General features: G+C 37.8%; 2 protein-coding genes across 2 annotated transcripts in view; both read left to right on the top strand.

The window, feature by feature from the left end:
- Positions 1-620: 620 nt before the first annotated feature.
- Positions 621-12,548, top strand: rasl10a (RAS-like, family 10, member A). Its single transcript, XM_056746638.1, has 3 exons — positions 621-1,448; positions 7,711-7,835; positions 9,592-12,548. The coding sequence occupies exons 1-3, from the start codon at positions 1,233-1,235 to the stop codon at positions 9,860-9,862; spliced, it is 612 nt and encodes a 203-aa protein (XP_056602616.1). The 5' UTR covers positions 621-1,232; the 3' UTR covers positions 9,863-12,548.
- Positions 12,549-15,172: 2,624 nt separating this feature from the next.
- Positions 15,173-23,439, top strand: part of osbp2b (oxysterol binding protein 2b) — a 43,048-nt gene continuing 34,781 nt past the window's right edge. The window contains exon 1 of the mRNA XM_056746593.1: positions 15,173-15,566. Coding sequence (XP_056602571.1) covers positions 15,268-15,566 — 299 coding nt within the window. The 5' untranslated portion in view covers positions 15,173-15,267. The remainder of the gene's footprint in view (positions 15,567-23,439) is intronic.

Below are 23,439 nucleotides of genomic sequence, written 5' to 3'. Positions count from 1 at the left end.
ATTTTCTTATGCGCATCAGATTACACAGAGGGATGTCTTTAAGTGAATCCCCAAAATATTATCCCTAGGCTAATGCAATACTTCGCACGTCTGATGACCAATTAGCCTGAGGAATTCAGAGATCTTTGTCAGAATGAAGAGACGGGTGGAGTGTTTTACAGCTCGTGTCTATAAAAGCGGAACGCACTTCTGTAAGAATGGATGGTCATAAGGTAATTGCATTGGTTTTGATGAAAACCATGGTATCTATGTTCTATTGGTGGTGTTATCTTGCAGATTGGAAGTTAAATCTTACTAGAATAAGGGGGAAGAACTTTAAATAAAGGATTTTTTCATGTTAATGTTATTTCTAATGGAAACTAATTGGATTTGAATTTTTTTCGGCAATGCGTATAAAGTCAAACAACCACCAATATATTGCTGGAGGATTTCCAACATTTCGAGGCACCCTGTACTATTTGCACCTTGAAAAGTGCAAGGAAATTAAGAATGTGATATAGCAGTTGAGTCGGTAAACAGCAGCGCGAACCAAATGAAAGAGTCTGCGCGCACGCGTCAAAAGGCGCATGAGTGCGCGCCGAGGAACAGCTAGCGCTCATTATTGCACTTGATCTTTTCTCCAAGCTTATTGCTTTACGTCTCGCTCCAACGAAAGGTCTGTACGGCGACTGCCCACCTGCAATCTCACTTAACGACGCTTATTTGAACAGACTGCATTTGGCTTGCGATGAGTCGCACGTCAGGCAAGCACCCATGCGTCCTTGCAGCATACACAGCTGAGGATGTTTTGGAACGCTCTGATGGGTTACAGGGATAAAGGGTCAATTGGACAGATCGAAGAGCACACCGGGATCATCCACTTGGACACTGTTGGAAATTGACTGGTTATGAGCACCACAGCTGTACTGTGTTTATACTCCGGGACATTATTGTTACCCAATGGAATGCAGAAAAGACAGCGGAACTGCCGCATTGAATGGAGTTGGCTTGTTTATTCTCTCATTAACGGATCGTACTAGCCGTGCATTTCGCCACAACAGATAACACAATGCATTTGAAGACAGCAGATCTGTGACTGAAGTCTTATTTATCTGAACGCCGCAAAGTGCGTTCTCGTCAACGGAGGTAATGTAATCACAACCGCTCATACACATGTACAATGTTTGGGTTTCTTGAACAGTTTTCCGGCGTTTTGATCGGTGGTCGCTGTCCGTGGTCCTGATCCACGCGGGATGGTGGAGACGCTGAGCATCGCGGTCATCGGAGCGCCTGGAGTCGGGAAAACTTCTATCATCCGTCAGTTTATTTACAATGACTTCTCTGAAGCTTACACACCCACCCAAACGCGCTACGTGTACAGACCTTCTGTTATTCTCAATGGTGTCATGTACGACCTTAAGATTTTGGACGTCCCGCCAATTTCCTCCTTTCCTTCAAGCCCGAGTCAGGTATAGTAACTATACAAAGCCTATAGTAATAATGCCCAAATCATGTCTACCATAACTTTACCCCATGTTTGTAGTGAAAATTTATGTAACTGGTGTCACATGTGTGGGAAGCGCGAGCGCTTTATTATTATTATGAGGCGCTTTTGTTTCTTTGACACAAAACGCGTATAATGTGTACAATTTTAAGTTTTATGGCACATTGAAAATAGACATTTCATAATTCTGTCAAAAATTGTAGCTCTTTTTAAGTCTGCTGGTATCGCTTACAGATTCAACTTTGTCACTGTGCAGAATGCAAGTAAAACAATGTAAGTATATTACACTATAGGCGATACTACTACGAATGTTCTGTATTATAAAGGTCAGAAAGCTGTTGTGACCTTCTGCTTTGACCTTGCACCACCAAACTGGCTCTGTTATGACATTTTTTCATTTCAACTTTCTCTGTCGTATAGATCGTCGTTTTGTTGGAAAGCTAATCTTCAATTTTTAATCTAACTTAATGGTTAGTAAAAGACACTTAAAAAGTTATTTCTTGAGGAATTTCATGTATTATTTTAAGAGTGAGGGGATTTCCTTTAGAAAAAAACCTCTCGAAGTAGTTGCTATGGATACATGGCTTGAACTGAGCATCTGTAAGCTTATTTTCTCCAGCCTCCCTCTGGCAAATATTTCTCTCTCTCTCCCCCTCTGTCCTCCACCACCTCCCCCCATATCGCCCTCATCTCTCTCTCACACACGCACCATTAACTCTTCTGTCTTGACGTTGAAAATCTTCAGATGATTTTTGGGGGGAAGATGTTTGAAAGGTTATTGTAAAAATTTGCCAGAAAGCGAGGTGTTCTTGCATCACACATTCTCCGTCATGATATGTTTTACTAGATGAGTGATACAATATTCTGCTCTTTGAGACACAGTTCTCTGAAGAAATTACACTATGCTTGAAAACATTAAAAATCACAAATGCTTATAATAAGAGCTTGTTTGGTGTGACTCGGTCTTCAGAAACATTGATAATATTAGAAGACAAAAATCTGCTAAAACCTCTGCTTAAAATTCTCTGCAATTCCTGTCATCCTGACCACACAGCGTAAAGCCCAGAGCACTGCAGATGAAACAATAACATTTCATTCTGCTTTGACCTTTTCAGTTATAGCAGACTAAAGGAAAATCAACAAAATTCCCTCTACTGCAAAAAATACCTGTTGGTTTGACCATATTTTATAAATTCATAACAACTTGGTACTTGAAAAATTAAAAGTTTAGGATAGGTTTATTTTGTTGATGGTATTCTAAGCCATATTCTTGCCTTATTTACCCCAGCAATAGCAAATTCCCTACATTGTAAGCACTTCACACAGACTGAAGACCCACTTCAGATAGAAACCACCAAGGTCGCCCGGGCAACAAGTGATTCGATTCATTGCAGCCAGCATTTTTATTACCGGTTAAGAAGTAAAAAAGTCTTGAAAACGGTAAAACACAATGAGAAAAATTCAGTCCGATGCAGCGGACAGCATTGAGCTTCCTCCAAATCATAGCAGACAGGAGCACATCAAGATAAAGGTGTGTGGATATCATTTTATTAAAAATGCTGCTGGCAGTTAGAGATTATTATGTAAAACGTCAATGAGATTCTGGTGTTAGATTATTGTGCTTTCACAGCAGCGTAATGCAATTTATAAAATTGAAGTAAAAAAATACAGTGTTAAAAAAAGGCAAGAAATAAAACAACATTTACGCGTTTGGCAGAAGCTTTTATTCAAAGCGACTAACATTGTATTATACATTTGTATAATAAACATTTTCTGAGGATGCATTGTAACTTTCACAAATGAATGTCGCAGTTTGCTCACATGATGCCATGACAGATGGAGCCGATCAAAAGCCAGCATGATTCAGGATTTCCTGTTTTTGCCAGCCTCTCTCTTCCTCTCTCTCACTATTGTTCTCTCTGTTATATTAACAAGGATCTCAATGAGACATTCCCAGTGTTGGTCATGTAAGGTTTCTGTGAATGGGACACAATTCAATTCAGCCAGAGCCATGCACTTCCTTTTGGTTTAATGTTATAGGGCCCAAAATACTAGCTGGGGTGAATGTAATTGCTGCCCCCTGGAGATTTTTTTATATCTTTTGGCGGACAAGAGGAAAATGATTAACTTTGCTTCGTTGTTTTCTTGCTCATGCTCCTCATGTCAGCAGGTGTTTTTCATTTCAGCTTTGTGTTGAACCTCTGAAGCTGTGCTGTCACACTGTCTGTTCACATTGTGAATGTTGAAGATATTAACTTTTCAGATTCGTTTCCTCTTATTCTTTACCTCTTGCTCATTTCTTAAACGCCCCCTCCTCGTTCAGTCTCAAGAATGTTTGTTCTCCAGCTCTGATCCATGTATTTTAAGTTAAGTCTAATTTTTTTAGTTTTAGTGGTGACTTCCTGTGCCTTTTTGTGTTATACTCAGTTTATGATATATTTATCCTCCAACCTTTAGAGTAATCAATATTTAAAAAAAAACATTACCACATATTTAACCAATTTCCCTAACTTATAGATCCCCCTGATGTAGCTGTTTTCAGGTTTTATTCTTATTAGGACAAATTTGGTCCCTACAGCTAGCCAGACAAACACATTTAACACCTTTTTTAAAACTGTTTTGGAAAACGGTAAACATGATGTAGAAAGCCTGAATATAGAGTCCATATCATGGTAAATATATATAGTATAGAGGTTTACCAAGTATAATTACCCCCCCCCCCCCAAAGTTGTTCTAAACCTGTAGAATTACTTTCCAAAGAAAGATATTTGGAAGAATGTCAGCAACTGACATTCATGGGACATCATTAACTACCAGAGAAGGATAAATAAAAACTGTAGTCCTGGTGGCCAAGACTTGGTTGCTTTTAACTGAGCAAAAAAAACTATTCAATGATTTTTCCTACTATGGTAGTCAATGTCCATTGCCAACATTTTGCCAAATATCTTTACCTTCTGTTCATGAGAACAAATAAATGTATTCAGATTTTGAAAAAATGTGAGTAAATGAGGAAAGAATTTTCCTTTTTGGGTGGAGTATCCCTTTAAAACTAAACGTTTTTGACCAGGCTTGTTCAAGGACAGATGTTTTCATCTTCTTTGTGTTTAATAAGATGTATTTCTAATTTGATGTATAATCATAAATCATGCAGCCAATGTGTAAAGTCTAAAAGCAACAGATGAAATAAATCGAACTGCAATCCTCAGCATACAATTAAGAGATATAATTCACTAATTATAAGATCAGTCGCCAGAGACTGTGCCTGAAATAAAGACAATGCCAAATGAAAAAACTGTGAAGTTCCCTATAGCACCAAATGATTTAGAAGATGAGGACTTGGCTTGTTGTTGTCAAGTGTGTTGCCATATCCACATCTGGCACATTTTCAACCAACCAGTGATTAGAATAACAGGATTGCTTTAGATGCATGTTAGTATAATTCCTTTCTGCCGCCAGTCATGAATAAACAGGTGAGATTCAGATAGGGGGTCATTTCTAAATCACACAATGTCCCAAAATAATACTAATCCTATGCGAATAGGGTTTTGAGGGTTTCAAGAGCAGGTGAGAAAATAGAAATCAATCTTTAATAAAAAATCATCTTTGCACAGTGCTGCTACTTGTTAAATAGACATCCCTTCTTGCTCATGTTTAAGTCTGACAAAATTTTAACAATGTTTTGCTTTCCAAGCTGTTCATCCAGAACAACACACGCACAGTAGAAAACCCCATTTATTTAAGAATTCCCTTGGCCGCCTTTAGCAAGCTTCACACTTTCCAGATCAACGATTTCTGGTGGACGACATCCATAGACATGGATAAGTTCCTTGCCCAGATCAAAGCTGAATTACCATGAATGTGGATTTGAATGAGTTTTCGCTCCACTCACGGGGAAGAATAGCACTTTGGATTGAGAGAGAGAGAAAGACGTGGTTCTATTTATAGCTTTCAGGGAGATGGCACTGCATCTAAAACATCTAACAGGCACACTGAGGGAACATTCATGTTCTCTGCAGAGGAGAGAACGAAAAACTCAAAGAGAACGAAAGCTTTGAGTCTCATCTTTAATTTATATGAATTTGTCTTGCACCCTTGCTTCAGGGTGAATGCTCAAAACCGTAGTCGACAATAGCTTTAATCTACCCAGTGATCACTGGACTAGAACTCTATCAAATCCCATAGACCATTGAGCTTGTGTTTAACAAGACTTGGGAACTATCATAGTTCCCGGTGGAAGTACTGTATGCTGTAGAACTGATCAAAATCGAAAACTGTCACCCTTATTCATGAGCTAAATAGGGTTTTATTTGCATGCCTAACCATTTTATTACTCCAGGGTTTGAGTCCACATGTGACGTGTGTGTGCATACGCGCCATTCAGCCTGGCACATCCCAGCGCTCTTCCCTAACCGTAAGAGATCAAATATTATCACTGTGCTCTTTTTCCAGCACCGCCAGAGGATGATGGTAATTTTTCTCCTGTCAGGACGAACGTGCAACCACCGTCTTTTGCAGTTGACATTGATTTTCTTTACAAGCAGGATCAGTTTGTGACGAATGGCTTCAATTTGCATTCCCGCTACCCCACCCCCAAACAAGCAGGCACACACACACGCATGCATGCACACCAATCAATATGACAATTAAACAGGATCTGATGGAATCTCAAGGGAACAAAAAACACCACATGGAAACCAAGTGCTTTTTCAAAAAGGTTCAGAATGACTCAGCTCTGCCAGGATTTTATTACATTTCTGCAGAAATTCTATTGTATTGCACGATACCAGTTGGATGTGTTCCTTGACCGCCTGTCCTATCGCTCTTGGAACAATATTGCAATCACCAAATCAGATTTTATGGTTAGGTTTTAAGGACTAGCATTTGTCATTTCTATTTGTTTCAGGTTATTGTCATTTTAATGGTCTTTATGGACTGGACGAAGTTTTTAGAACTATGAGCATAGTACAGTATGGTTTTACATTATGTTACAAGTCCAGGCCTATAGAACAAACTCAAAATTTTAAGAGATATGTCTCATTTTCATTATTTTCTTGTAATTTCAAGGTACTTTTGGTTTTTCTTGGGGTGAGAATTACGTTTGTTTCATAAGAATGTTGTTTCAGGACAAGCATGTTGATTCATTGTCGCCCAGAAGGAAAGCATGTACGGTAAATGATGTAAATGGATATTGCAATTGATATTCCGTTCATAACATAAAAGCTCTGTTGAGAGCAGAAGAGGGGAGAGGGAGAAGAGAAGATGAGGTCAGCGTGTCATGGCTGGAGCAATTTGCTCCCTGCCTCTTTCAGCTGCTCCCCATTCAGCAATGTGGTGTAATTACTGTAGGCAAATCATTACTATTCGTTGTCCGTCATCTTATATTCTCTCCCTCTCTATTGAGCTAGTAAGAGAGGCTACTATAATGTACCAGAATACAAATGACAGTGGACACACACAGACACTCGTGCTAAATACATATATATGAATATAAATGTATGTTTGTATATATGTACAGCCTATACATACATGTACACACACACACACACACACCCACACACACATATATATATATACACCCATCCTGTGCTAGTTGGGCTTTCATTGCCTTGATTTTAAATAGAGTCTTGGCGTAAAAAAAACAATGAGGGTGTGATTTGACATTTATAAGCATTTTTGTGTTGTCTGATATGTCGGGTTATTTAATTTTTATGTCTTCTTGCAAATCAAAGTCACATTCAACTATCTGGATTAGTGAGCTTAAATTTATTTATTCTTATTTTATTTGATCAGGTTGTATTTTCATTATAAAAATTCAGTTATTATATTGTGATGTTTTTTTTTAAACCTAATTCTAATGAAAACCGTCCATGTACAGGTATATTTGAACATTTCCTTTTTCTTTTATTTATTTCATATTCATAATCATATTAATTTTAGTTAAAGTGTCATTTTTGTTTAATCTATATGCTGTGTTCAAACTGCATATCGTGCTAATGTTGCTTTTTGTCGTTATTGTAAAAAAATAGTACTGTGATGAATTCAAACTAAAAACCAAAATGCAATGTTGTAAGAATGTTTTGCTCTGAGTGTATTTGCATATTTTCAACATACAAAAGTAATAAAATTGACTTATTTTGAATGAACTTTAAGTAATTATCTGCTTTGGAATTTAAGGGTTAGTCACATTATGTTCAAATGTGTTTTAATTGTTCGTTTGTTTGCTACAGGAGTGGTTGGATTTACGGTGTAGAGGAGTCCGCAGTGCAAACGCCTATGTTCTGGTCTATGACATCTGCTGTGTAGAGAGCTTTGAGTACGTCAAGATGATCCGACAGCAAATCATGGATAGCAGGTATGGTAGAGCTCATTTGAATCTTTAAATACCCCACCTCAAATAAAAGGTTTTCCTGTTCTGACATATTTCTAGTATTGTTCAGCCTGGCACCATAGTGACCACTTGTTGGTGAGCCACATCACTGATAAATGTGATTTTCAAAGCAGTGGCGACAGACTAATAATGAGTTTGATATTTTTTAATAACAATCGCCCCTCATTTCACTCGGTGATGCTGTGATAATGAGCTGACATTTGAGAATATGGATGAGTGACAGCCACAGAGCAGAGACACGGTTACAATTCGCTTTAGCTGATAAGAAATAACAGATGCCAGTGGGGAAGCTTTTCATATTTGCATGTCTTGTGATCTGAGACATAGTGAGGTTTTATGTATTTACATAAAGGTCTTATGTTCACTGAATGAGTGACAGGAAAGGTCTGCAGTTTCCACCTTTGACCCTTACCCTATATTATTTATATTCCCAGCTCATCTGCTTTGAAAACTCCACAGCTTTATATTTCAATTTTATTGGGGCGCTTTTCCCTTTATTTCAGAGGAGTGTGTTTAAAAAATCTCTGGCTGTCAATTATTTATTTAATCGTTCTCAATTCTTATGTAAACAGTGGATAGAGGTGAATGTACTGTGACAGAGAATACAAATGTAGTCTCCAGTGCATTTTGCATGCATAGGGTGCATTCAGATAAACTTTAAAACTGTGGTTTAGAGAGGATTTCACAAAAAGTGTTCGGACTAAACAGAGATTTGAAATGTTTGAGAGATAGTGAGGGGGGAAAGGAGGTGCCTTACTGGGAAAGGATTCTGTAGATAAACTGAATGAAATAGGCATAAATCAGTGTAAAATGTAACTGACACAAATAGACATGAGCTATCAAAATGCAATGCTGTGGATCTGTTTAACAGATTATTCATCTCTGTGGGATTTGCTTTATATGCCCATATCACACAGACTCACATGTACACAATGCAGTAAAATTTTAGGAATCACAAGAAGAATTTGTACATCTGTAGCGACAAATAGAACAGTGTGAGTTAAGGTAAAGTGGGGCACATTTATTGAGGCAAGCGGCATATATTGTCCAACTTTACCATAATTTACATATTCAATTTACATCACCCAACGACAATTATGTTTGATAATCAAATTGGACCCTTGGTGTATCGAACCAAGTTCCATATAGTATATACACAATTTATAACCGACCAGTCATTGAATTTATATATTCAAATAAGATTATAATTCTTTGGATTTTTTTATTTTGTAATACCTGTCTTTTCTAAAATACAAGTAAAAATGAATAATTTAATTTAAGCACCTTGTGCGCTGGAATACTAACTGAATTTTCATTTTTTATGTAAAGGCTTCACACATTTAGCATAAAACGCCCTAGGTTCCTTATAACGTGTGTGTGACCTTCAAGCACCATCGAGCTCTGAGAAAGGACAGTCATCATGCATTTTCCAGCACGCACACACATTATGAGCTCACTCCCTTTGTTGAGCCGGTCAAGGAGTGCTTGTGCATGTATGTTTGATAAAGATATTAGTTTATACATAAAGACAAAATCAGCCTGCAAGTATCCGAGTGCAAAAATGAGCAAGCGCAATTTGTGCCACTTAAATGCCACATAGATTGATTCCCTTGTGGTTTGTAATACTTGCTGATTCGTTTTTGCTTATTGCTCTTTTCTCTTCCCACTTCCCACTTCACCTCTCTCTCTCTCTCTCTCTCTCTGTCTGTCTCTCTGTAAGAGTGTCCAGCAATAGTGAAGTACCCATCCTGGTTGTGGGCAGTAAGAGGGACCTGCAGCGTCACAGGTTTACCCAGCGCAGGGCCGTGTCTGTCCTGGTGAAGAAGACCTGGAAGTGCGGTTATGTCGAGTGTTCCGCCAAGTATAACTGGCACGTGCTTCTGCTCTTCAAAGAGCTTCTGGGAATCGCCGTGGCACGGGGACTGCGTCCAAACCACACCTCTATCCGCCTGCAGGGGGCTTTGCAGAGGAACCGCTGTAATGTCATGTGACAGATATGTAGCCTTTTTGAAGCACCTCATGGCAGAAGTCGATTGCGCTAGTTTATGCTTATTTAGGACTTTCTGATCTTATTTATGATTTCAAATGTCCAAGGTGGTCTTAAATGAGCATTTAAAAGTCAACTTTGCCGTAGTGCTGAACTTATCACCAGGAAGAATATGGACAAACTGTCAATCAAAACGGCTGGAATATTAACACCTTGGGGCCTGTAGGTTACTGATGTGTAAATGTGATGGATTACTTTATCTACCACTGGTTTCACTTTTTCCGTTCTACTTCAACAAACAGGAAACAGAAATCTCTGAAAAGGAACCAGATGGAATATGGAGATATGGAATTCTTCATTTTACCAAAGTTTGTCAAGTCAAAAGTAAGATTTTACTGGATCATCTGTTTAGATTATAAATCATTTTTCCTCCTCTCTTTCTCTACATTCAGACATTCTATGTGTGAAGATGTATCACAGTATGACAAATTTAAACTGTTGCTTGGATAGTTAGTAAAGTGGGCTACTAAGGGGCGCACTTAGGGTTTAAGATATATTAAGTATATTGTTGAGTGCAAGTTTGTAAACCCGTTAGAAATCTATTGTCCTCTTCAGATTGGATTTTAAAATACACATTATGACATCATAGTATTTAAAAATAAATAGTCTCAAATCGTTATAATCATTTTATTTATTTATTGATCATTTTGGCACATTTGGCAGACGGTTCCTATTAAAACATTAATATTCTAAGAGCTCATTGCCACAAAATCTGCAAGTATAATACTGGATTACTTTTTAAAAAGGTTCTGTGAAATTCCCCAAAATGTACACTGTTAAGGCCATTGCACATTGAGTTCCGAAACCTCATGTTTTGTCAATCATAACACACTGCCTCCGTTATTTTTGTACGCTATAAACAAATTCAGACTGGGTTCGATTTTCTGCATTTTTCGCATCAGTAGCAAGCATTTTTCGAGGCGTTTTGTCATTTCAGAGACACCGTACAAACCAGCACGAAATACAAAAAAAAGGCATAGGAACATTTCCGACTGTTTGTGCAAAGACCTTTAGAATAACAATTTTGAAAAACAAACAAAACTTTCACATTTCCCTTGGTCCACAATATATTCACCCAGTAGCTATCCAAAATGAGTAGCAAATTCTTTGTAATGAGCCCTTCTCAATGTTTCACCTGCTGTAAATGACCTTCCATGCACATCAGTATTAGGTCTCAAAGTATTTATGAACTTTAAAGATTCTCTAAGACAACCACATAACGACCACCAGATGCCCTGCTAAATCAAGTTACCATGGCAAACCTCCTACCTCCTAAATGTACATAGAAGCAACAAGGCACAAAATAAAGTCTTCCTCTGGCAAGCTAGTGAGGTGTTATGTACATATTTCAGCAAGCGTGTACTGTACAATCACTAGCTGCTGGAAGCTGCGAGAAGTGATGATAGAGCTAGCAGACCTTTTTGGGTTTCCCGCAGATTTTTGCTGAAGCAAGAACACGTACACGCAGATGCAGAGGAGGTTATCTCCTTTACCGCAGTGGACTGCAGTCTGTAAGACAGTGGGCGACAGAGACATCCGCTTCTTCCCCTCTTAGAGCATATCTGAATGCTGAATACATTAAAGCAGAAGTGCTTCAGCATCTGCAGCGATTTAGGTTGATGTGCTATCTTGTGCTCATCTGGGACTAGTTTTTAATGCTGCACTCTACTAATGCAGAAAATAGACTTTTACAAATAATAATAAGCTTGAAATGAAATAAAATAATATCCGTGGAGAAGTGCTGGTGTCTAATTGGCTGGACATGTGATGTGTGTGATAGCGCACAGCTAGAGCTGTCATACGTTTTAGATAGTTGGGTTTTGGCACAGGTTCATTTGACCGAGAAAACTGATGGTTGCAGACTGTGATTACTGAGACATGTCATCACAAAATCTTCTCTCTGCATACTTCCATAAACCACATCCACCTAGACAGATTTTCCATGTCATTAAATGTTCAAATATTCTCACGGACAAAGTGTGGACAGGAATACATAAAGACATTCAACTTTTTACACACAAAGCATCTCTGACAGTTATCTATGCACTAGCCTGTTATTGCTCAAAAGAGCTGCCAACAAAGAGATCCTTATTGAAATTAGTATCTTATGTCATCTTTTAGATTTCCCTATTTTTATTGTTAAAATATTAAATAGAATTGAATCGTGTCTTCTGTTTAATGGAGCTGCATGCTTTAATTGGCAAAATAATTCAGGGGTAAATTGCACTGATGTTCCTGCTGTATGTACAAGAACATCCTTGAATGAGTACAAGCAGATCTTTGTAATAGCATTTTGTTTATCATTCATATTATTTGTTTGTTATTATTTGTTTGTTAGTGTTAGATAAGCATAGAATTTAGTCTATGTGTACATGCTGGAGAAATGTTCAGGCTGGTATAAAACTGCAGAGAAGGAATTATTTGCATGCCAAACTGTGTTACTATGGTTGTGGATTGAGGATTAGACAACATGTAGCAATGTCATGTTCTTGTAACTTTTGGATTGTGTTCTGTGGTGGTCATGTTAAAGGTTTTTACCTGTAACATTTCAGACATGAATATGTTTTTCTTTAGCAGGATTTTGTGTTTCAGTTTGTTATAGATGTTAAAGGGCTACTTGCTTTTTCTAAAGTTGAAACAAAAGATAGTCGTAATGTTTCATCAATGAAAAATTCATAAACTCTTTTAAACAATGTCTGAGTTCATTTTTCTCTTCTTGTGTTAAATGTTTCATAATCAAGTGCCGATTGATGCCACAATTGCTGCTCTGTGGCGCCATCAGTTGGAGAGAGATCATAAAACATTACATGAATATTCGATAAAATAATGTTTTTCTAACATTGAGATTTTACAATACTGAACTATACACTTGGTTTACACAAACCAAATGAATACACGGTAGTCTATAAAAACGAGGTGATGACCCTGCTATAAAGGTCCATTAAAATAGAATTAAATGCATGTTTATGTCAGGGAAAATAAACATGTAATGGAGATACACTCTTAAAAAAATGGTGCTATAGCACTTAAAGTGTTTCATAGCTCGTAATTTTAGGGGTAGCACATAATGTATATATAGAACCTTATCTTGGTTCTTCAGTGGTTCTTAAAAGGTTCTTCAGCGGTTCTTTGGGATGACTGCTATAACAGCTGAATAACCATACAGGGACTTAACAGGTATTTTATATGAAAGCGGTAATAGCACCTCAGTCATGATTGCACGCTATACTGAAGAACCACTGAAGCACCAAGATGTTGTTCTATATTTTACTTTAAATTATTCCCCTAGGATTACAAGCCAACAACTTTTAGTGCTATTGATTTTAGGACTAATATTGGATCTCTCACACTAGAATACACACAGAGAAACATAGACTGAGCAAATTAATTTAAGCACATTTTTAGACTTTGTAAGCAGTATTTACACTTTTTTATTAAATGTTCGTTTAAGCTGAAATCAGCCAACATTATTTTAAATATCCTTCTTTGTGTTAAACACATCAAAGAAATGTATACAGGTTGAACAACTTGAGGATGAGTAAATGATGCAGAATTTTCTTTTGGGGGGGTGGAGTATCCCTTTAAAGGAGTAGTTCACTTTCAAAATAAATGTTCATGATAATTTACTCACCCTTATGTCATCCAAGATGTTTCTGTATTTGTATCATTAGCCGAAAATAAATTAAGGTTTTTAATGAAAACATTCCAGGATATTTCTCCGTATAGTGGACTTCAATGGACTCCAAATGGTTAAAGGTCAAAATTACTATTTCATTCAGGCCCGGTTCGGTTCCTGCCAGGTGCAAAAGGGTGGGCAGATATCCTGGGTGGGCATTTACCACACAGAGAACTATGTCGCCTGAAAAAAAACAAAAAACCATTATTAAACGTTTTTTTCAAATAATAATGTATTTTGGTTAAATTATCATTTTTTGTTTCTGTGAACTTCTGACCACATTTCTCCCAAATTTCATATAAAAATGTTGTCTTTTTTTGCAGAAAATGAACTGGAGAACAAAACGGGTCAAAACAGAAAATACGATCTGCGTTTTTAAAAGAGAAACATCGCAAAAAATTACTAAAAAAGTTAATATTTAGTTTTAAAAAAACACAAAACTGATGTTTGTAAATGTTAGAAAAGGTATAATACTGTTAAAAATAAAATACTGTTTTATGAAATAACCATGAATTTTTTAAGTTTTATTGCTGACTGTCTGGAATTCAACAAACACTGCAATAAATGATTTATGATGTTGTGAATATAAAAAGCATGCATTCAATGCAGAAGATGAGAGATGAGAAGAAAAGTAATTGTAGTTGCTTATTGGCTTTTATATAGTAATTGAGTCCGTTTGATTTTACTGATTATGCATTAATAAAGCGGTTATGTAAACTGGACATGAATAGAAACCTATAAAGTGGGCTGAGAACAATCCCCATCACTGAACGATCACTGACTTTCGTTTTAATTTCGCACATTCCTTTGCACAATATTTTTCTTTCCACCATAGCACCATCTGTTACAACTAAAGTCGCTATGTGAGTTAAGAGTGGCGCTGCTTCCAGCCAATAGAAAAATACTTTAATTTAATTTTATTTATTTTTTCACATGGGCATGATAGACCTTTAGGTGGGCTCATCCCACCCCTGCCCATGCCTGGGACCAGCCCTGGTTTCAGTGCAGCTTCAAAGGGCTTTAAACGATACCAGACGATGAATAAGGGTGTATAATTACGTATTATGTGAAGTCATGAACACGCATCGCAGAACAGAGCAAGGCGAGCATTTGTGTTTATAAAGCATATACATTCATATATTTTTTTAGAAAATGAGCAACCATTTCGCTATTGGATAAGACCTTTATTTATATGCACCTTTATTTAACAAACATTTAAGTCAAACATTTATGGTCTGGTACCGTTTAAAGCCCTTTGAAGCTGCACTTGACACAGTAATTTTGACCTTCAACCGTTTGGAGTCCATTGAAGTCCACTATATGGACAAAAATCCTGGAATGTTTCCATCAAAAACCCTAATTTCCTTTCGGCTAAAGATAAAAAAACATAAACATCTTGGATGACATGGTGGTGAGTAAATGATCATGACATGTTTATTTGAAAGTGATCTACTCCTTTAAGCACGTGCGGTACTTGGTTTATTCATTATAGTGCAAAATGTGTCTGATGAGGCAACTCTGTAGTAACAGTAGTCGCGTGGCGCACTCATCTCACGCCAGTGGTCGTCGCTCGCTACTCTCCGTCTCTCCGTTATCCGGGAGCGAAGGGGGGAGTGCGTTGTTTCTATCTCCCTTCCCCAGCCCGTTCATCTCAGCGCTTCGGTGGTGAGTTTATGGGGAGAGTGGCCGCTCCCTGCAGCGGCCCCGGCAGGATCGTGTCCTTTCTCACCGCGGTTCCGTGCTTATCCTGCAAACAACAGCGGCGGCGACGGCATCAGTCTGCGGCAGCGGAACGAGGCACCAGGAGGAGGATGAGCGAGCAGGGAAAGAGTGCCGCGTCCACGCCTTCAAGCGGCACACCAGTCCCGGGCTCAGACACGTACAAAGGCTGGCTCTTTAAATGGACTAACTATATCAAAGGTTACCAGCGCAGATGGTTCGTGCTCAGCAATGGACTGCTGTCCTATTACAGGTATCACGCTTCGTCCCATAAACATGTCATGCAAATATTTTAATATAATTATCATTTCTAAATTGTCATTTATTCATTGCGAGAACGCATTTTCGCTGAACTGTATTTGGTTTATATTTATGTGTGGTCGGTGAGGCATTTTGGGATCTCAAAGGCGGTTCATGTAAACTGTCAAACACACATGCGAGAACTCATCGCACTTTATGAGCGCTTCTCTAGTGTTGACACATCCTACTCCACCTCTCAATATCCATCCTTATTTTACTTCATACATTTCATTATTTCTTTTTAACCGGTTCCCCACATGTCAGTATGAACATATAAACGCCTGTCTCAGCCTGACATGAAAGCAATGTGCTGTGTTGGGATTAGCGCTTCAGCTAGCGTGTTTGCTAACATCAACTGACGTTCGCACACAGAGATGCTGAATGTGACGCGGATGAGAGTGACTGCATTTCTATGTATCTGACAACCTACTTTTGCTTATTTATGTGGGCGTGTCTTTTCAATTGCGGCCTAATAAAAACATTTACGGCTAATATGTTATTATGGAAAGATAGGTGATGATTATTTTGTCTTGGGGGTAATAAGCCTCTGGCTACAGATGTGTTAGCTAGTGTTAGCTAAGCCAGTGTACACCGAACAATCCGGAAAACCCCATATAAACATTTACCATGGAAACCGTTGCTACAGACGGCTAATGGAATAGACTGCATGTATAATTTGCAACTGTCATTACGTTTAAAGTGTGAAAGCACATTAAATGGGATTTCATACACATTTATAATACTTTTAACAAGGAACATTGTGTTTAACTTGTGTTTGAAGTGACAATACATAAAATTGAAAAAAATCTAATTCACAATCTTTTTTAACAGATAAACAACACTCAGTCAATTGTGTCCAATGACAGGGACCAAGATATCTGATGATGTGTAGCCGCCTATGTTTGCAGTGATACAGTATCACTTTAAAATTTAAACGCCCTTGACATGTGTCACCTGTGTGCTCGCCCACTAACACCTGTTGTTCAAGAGGTCCTCAGGCCAGCATAGTGATCATGTTTCATCTTTCATCAGGAAGGCAGGTGGATACCATGATGTCTGTCATTATACCTTATTTCTATATTACTATTTTAGTTGGTTCATTACAACATCTCAGTCTTGTCTCTCAGATGCCTTAAATTATTTAGTCGATTTCGACTGTTGAAATATTGCACATTGGAATCTGTAATTCCTGAAAAACTAAATATATATCGCTTAATATTTCTCTTCATATATTTGTTAATTAATCCACAATGATAATATAATTTTGTATGTCGTACAATGTCCCATTGGCGGTGATTCTGCAATCTCTTAAATATTGCTGAACAGCTGCCTTGAAATAGTACGATTCGTCTAAAATACTTTCTTGTCCCCTATGAAGAAAGCTGAGAATATTGCACATGTGTTGTTTCCAACGAGGTTATAGTGGACATTTAAGAGCCTAATATTAATACTCTGTGTCTTCTCGTCTAGGGCTGAAACAAGGCCTGAAATAATATGGTTTTGGCTTTTGAACACTTTTATCCAAAGTAACTAACATTTAGTGTGTTCCCTGGGAATCTCTGGAAGACTATACATGCACTCAAAATATGCATACAGTTGTTTACAATAACTCAATATTTCTAATACATAAAAAAATGTAAAATCTAAGATTATTATTATTTAGCAAGTTATGACATTTTGCATTTTGCTTTGATATTATGTAGCACTAATTCAGTCTTTAAAATGACTCCCGAAGCATGAATGCTGCAAAGTATGCAAAAGATTAAAAGCGTTGCAGTTGCTAACCAAGCTTGCTAGTGTATTTGAGGGCCAATGTGCAACCAACAATGATCTAAAATGAGTTGTTATCAGATGTTCTTGAGGGTCATTGCGATAACATTACAGAGAAGATCAGATGACATGCGGCTAACGAAATAAGGCCAAAGGATCTTGTTAGAGCATTAAGGCAATGCACGTTGCTCAGTATCTCTACGGGATTCCTCACACAGTAGGCCACAGGGTTTCCACCCAGCCTGGAGAGTCAGAGGGAAAAGTGACACTCTGCTCTTCTCTATTAATAGTCTATTATGGTGAAATGTGATTGCAGTAGTGTAAGGCTAGATCGGCTGTCATCTGAGAGCTCGGGCTATGGTGTGCACGTAGCCAACACTAAAGGAGCGACTGGATAATGTGTTGCACTAATGTTTGCAAAATACATTGTGCAAGGGTGGCAGAGAAAGTGACAATTTGATTGATTACTGTATGTTTCAAAGTCTGTGCATGACAGAAGTCTTCAGATTATATATATTTTTTAATTACTGGGAGTGGCTTTGGGAAAGACAAACGTAATTGATTTTCATGACTGTAAAAAACGGTAATTTTACTGAATTTTCATTTTTTTTAAATGAGGTAAAATATGTCAGAATGTAACAAGTTAACTGTAAAATAAAATCAAAATGCTATTTAAATGTCGCTTTTCAATTTACAATTCTCACACTCCAGCTACCGGAATATTACCATTAGTATTTTTTTAAGTGAAAAATGATGGATTTATGGGCTGTTTTTCCTTTATTTACAGGACAGTTAGGTAAGAAAAATCAGAAACTGGTATTGACGATACGAGAACCTAAACCTGCATTCCCAGAAATTGACATGCTGGTGTGTTTGGTAAATGTTTGGAGCTAAACTCTGCAGCACAATGGCCCTCTAGAACCGGAGTTGACCACTTCTGATTTACACTGTATTTTATGTCTTTATTTGTATTTATCCATTAGTGGTCGATATATAGCAAGTCAAGTGAGTGGAAGCACTTGTGCATCACTTTCAGCCAAATGTGCTTTGTGCTGCTACACATGCACAATTACAACATCCTACAGCACTTACTGTAAATGCAGAGAGCAGCAGATTTTGCATCTCTGTGTAGCCCCTGTATCAGCAGGTTATCCTGACATCTGCTGATATCAGTCCAAACATTCCCCAATTGGTCATTTTATGAGAAATCCGCATATTTGTCTTATAGCAGGTTTAGTTGTGCTCAGGGCCGGCACCAGGACGGTCTTCTTGGGGGTGCTAAGGGGGGCTTAACAGTTTAGAGGGTGGGCTAATAAAATTATTAAATAAATAAACACCATAGCTAGACAACATGCAATTTTGCCGTTTAAATACAGAACAACTTCATAAAGATTATGTTGTAGTGCATTAGCCACACTTCTCCCATCGGTGCACTTAGATATAGTTATTGTTAGTTAATTAAGATTTTGTGACCATTTTAGAACAAGCTTACATAATATGCTGTGCTTTTTGGTTGAAAACATTATGCAATATTGTACCTTACAGAAAAAAACGATTTATGTTAAAAAACAGAAAAAGAATATGAAGCAGAATACAGCAATGAACATACAGAACGCACTGGAGCCTACAGTCAGCTTTTGGTTTTGTTATTGCATTATAAGAAAAAATAGCCCACGAGCATAAGGTTCGAGTCCTTTAACTAAGGGTCCTTTGCTAGCCTAATTATTCCTTCTATAACCAAAAGCAAACAAATCAATGCTATACTCTTCTGTTCTTTGTATTGAAATGGAATTTGCAGTAAAACGCGCTTATTTCACCAAAGACTACGACATGTTCCCGTAAAGTGCTGATTAATCAAAAAGTTGGCCAGAAAGTTTTACAATTCTGTAACTATAACGTTAACTTAGATAGCACCAACTTTTTGAAAGTTTCAGATTGAAACACACTAACTGATCAAATCTGCAGACTGGCAGAAACTTTCTGCAACAAGTCCAGACTGAAAATCTGGACAAAATCGGATCTAAAGTCTTGTAGTGTTTTTTAGCCTTAAAGTACTACAAAAGTTTGACTGGGCAACCAGCCACAAACTCACAGGTTGAGTCTTGAAAACAGATGGCAATCAAACATTATATATATTTTTTCTGGATATTATCAGTTTGTTTGTAATTATATTAATAATATTTAAATAATAATATTTTAAGAAATAAAATATTTATATAAAATATCAGTGGGACTATTTATCATTGGGGGGAGGGACAATATGCCCGTCAGGTCTATTTAGTAACGTTGCCAGTCGTTCACCCCAACCTTACCCTAAAACTTCATTATTAAACACTTGTTAGCCACTTTTCAATCTTTATTCATATTTTTAAAAAAATGGCTTTATGATCAAAGAAAAGTCGAACAAAGATTCGAACATTCAATGACATGAACAGACAATATAAGGTTTACTCCCGAGTCCCTACGCCACTGGAGACGGTAGTTAGACAGCGTCATTTTTACATAATTTCTATTCCAATCAGAAACTGGTGGACAGAGTTGGCGTTTATAGCCTCTGCTTACAAGACGGGCTATTTGCAATCAGTGTAAATATAGATTTGTAAAAGATATTAGGAAATCCTTGGGGGTGCCGTGCCAGGGCTGGGCAGGTTTTTTGACAGGGCTACAGCCCCAGCAAGCCCCCCCCCAGCGCCACCACTGGTTGTTCTGATATATGCGATTTAAGATTTAGTTTAGTATTTGGCATCCCCCTATTGCTTTATTGCTCAGCATGCACTAAACATATTCTGGTAATGACTGCAAAATATGATTATTCGTTTTATTCCGAGCATAATCTGAGAATGTTCCAGTGAGTTAATGTGGTCCATAAAGTTAAATATTGACACGCAATAGAGATTATGTTTCTTGTTTTACCTAATAATTTTATTCATAATTAAACTCAATTCAATGTGTATGACTTTGGACCCGCTGTATGTATTGTGTTGCATCATTGCTGTTACGATTCAAGGATATCTATTTAGTTCATACTCCTTCCCCACCTCATTCTAGCATCTCTGTTGGAGAGGATCTTTGAGTGTGTGAGCTGACATGTGTGTGAGTCATACTAAAGTCCACCGGGCCTGTTTCTGATACACCGAGTGAATTGCTCTTGGGTCGAGATAGTGGAATCAACCACTGCTTCTGATCTCTTTTTACTCGCATTTCTTTTTCTCACTCCAATCCTTTCTCTAATCTTCGTACATCTAAAGCTGTCTGGAATGATGCTTTAATATATAGAATATTACAGCGAGAAAAATTCAATTCAAAACTCATCTTCACACAAGCTTGTGGTCACACTGACTTTCCCCTGAGAGATAGAAAGTGCCTTTCTACAGGATGCGTTTTGCTGATACGTCAGATTTACAGAGAGGAAAAAACACAGTTCCTACCCCAACCACCCCCCTACACAGTTCTTCCATCATAACCCGTTAAAGTGTAATGGCCTGAGTAAATGCAGCATTTGCGCACGGCCACACAGCTCTCCCCCCACACATACTCCTCTTCCTTGCCATGCGTCACACTGCATCTTTCCCAACAGAATCTACTTTAGTTGACTAATGAAGATTGTATTTGTTAACCTTTCTAAATGAATTAGCCCATGGCAACCTTCCTTTATTTTTATCTTTTGTCTTTCAATCATACTTAGTCTCTTACCTCAGTCTACTTTTCTTTTCGGATAAAATCTCTCATGTGCTTTCCGTTTTTGTCTATTCCTCATTTTTTCCCTATACCCATCTCAAGTCTCTCTCTCTCTCTTTGTCTTTCTGCATAATGACATATCTTTCTTTTTTTACCCTTCATGGTAGTTCTTGGCTTCAGGTTCTCAGTTCTGACCCACTTAAAGCCGTTTGCGTCCAGTGTGTCCCCTCTAGGGTGGATGTGGTCTAATTTAAGATCTCTGCTTTTGCCCCTCCGTACCTCCCTTTCCATGTTTCTCATGCCGCTTTTAGATTTTAAGCAAAAAAAATTATCAGTAGGGAGCTTGTTTTTTTAATCATGTAGTGGACATTCATTGATGTGACGGATTAAAGATATTTTCATCTAAACAGAAATTAAACAAGAACCAAGGGTAGATAATGAACACTTGAATAACACTTCCCACGAGGGGTCAAAACAAGAACTAAACCGAAAATAAATACAACTCACTTCTTTGGGACCAAGGCAGGAATAAGGCGGACTAGAATAGGGAGAAAGAGTCAAAACAGACCATCACTGGACTGAGAACAAGAAGGCCTTAAATGGGGAAAACTAACAAGGGATAGTTACACTGGGCAGGTGAGAGGAATGAAACACTGATGGGAAGATGACGGGGGCGGGGCCAAAAGAAACCGAGAAGAACCGTTACTTGGCTAAACAGCACTCTCCAATATTTTGAATTTAGACTCCGACACCAAGCTCAACTGCTAGATGTCAATGTACCTTACGGATTGTTTAAATGGGACCAAACTGCAGCACCTATTCAACAAATTGTTTATTTAATAAAATGAACATACAACAAAATTCAACAAATCGTTTATGCAAAGGGATACTTCACCCAAAAATGAAAACTCTTTCATCGTTTACTCACCTTCGAGTTGTTCCAAATGTGTAAACATTTCTTTGTACTGATGAACTCAAAGAAAGATATTTTGAATAATGCTTTTAACCAAACAGATCTCAACACCCATTGACTACCAAAGTAGGAAGAAAACAATGGTAGAACTGTTTGGTGTCCTACATTTTTCAAAATGTTGTCCTTTGCCTCCAACAGAACCAAAAATGTTTCCTACTATTGGAGTCAATGGGTGTTGAGATCTGTTTGGTTTCAAGCATTATTCCAAATATCTTTGTATCACTTTAATTTAACTATTATACAATAAAAAATATATATAAATGTACATAAACATATATTAAATAAAATATAAAAAGTTAGATTATTAGACAATAGCCAAACACAAACCAGAAGTTAACTGGGGGTTTGGGGTGCGTGTGTCCAATTAAACGGTCTATAGAAAGTGTATCACTTACTGCGCCCCACCCCAGTGACAGTCACTGAGTAAAGATTCATCCAATCACATGGTTTACCTGACCGTCAGACCATTAGCCCCTAAAGGGATGATAATGTAGCCAGCAGATGTTGGACGGTGTGTAAAAACTAAATGTGCATTCCATGGGAATCGACCCTGTGACCTTCCAGCCTCTTCCAGTTGTGCTGCAGTTTGTTGGAATTAATGAACGTTTAAACACTGTCTGTATCTGTGTATGAGATCTTTGTCAAAGCTTCTCTGTGAGGTCAGAACTTGACATTCTGTTAGAGATACTGGAACTGATACTGGGTAACCAGATCAGCAACACACATACATACACACCAAACACACACACTTTCCCACTTCTAGATTCTCCATCTCTTTTCCCCTTCATGCGTTTTGCTGTCCCATTCCATCTCTATTGTACTCTTTCTCAAAGTCAGCAGAACTTGCTTCACATGACAGAGTCTGTTGTGTTTTTGTATCAGTGTTTCATTACCAGCTGACTGAAGAATTCTCCCTTTCTCTCTAGCCTACTTTTCTTTTATTAGAGCCCTTCTTAAGGTTAAATTAAAGGTCTTCAGACTCTGTCATGACAGACTCCCAGCAGGAACTGAGATCCTTTCAGGCCTGAGATGTTTCACACTTTAAGGACCAGTCTCTCTAAAAAATACCTGTTATAACCAGCTGTTTTACACAATAGATAGATACTATATTTATCAGTCTGTGATGATATTGTCAGTACCGTATAATATATTTTTTATTTTAAATTGCTAAGATTACCACTACAAACATTACTTGAACAACCAAAAAAGACAGAAAATGTTTTATTATCCAATGACAAATCTCTCTCTCTAATGTCTTTGCTCCTTTATTAGAGGAACTTTTCTTCTTGATCTCTCTCTCTCTCTCTCTCTCTGTCAGGGTTTACAAAACTCTCTGTTCTGTCTCTTGCCTGTGACACTGGTTGGTTTTGTTTGAGTGCTGTTGTTTGGTGTTGTTTTCCATGGA

Source organism: Triplophysa dalaica, chromosome 4 (genome assembly GCF_015846415.1).
Source record: "Triplophysa dalaica isolate WHDGS20190420 chromosome 4, ASM1584641v1, whole genome shotgun sequence".
Classification (NCBI taxonomy): Eukaryota; Metazoa; Chordata; class Actinopteri; order Cypriniformes; family Nemacheilidae; genus Triplophysa; species Triplophysa dalaica.
This window is presented reverse-complemented; position numbering and strand designations above follow the sequence as displayed.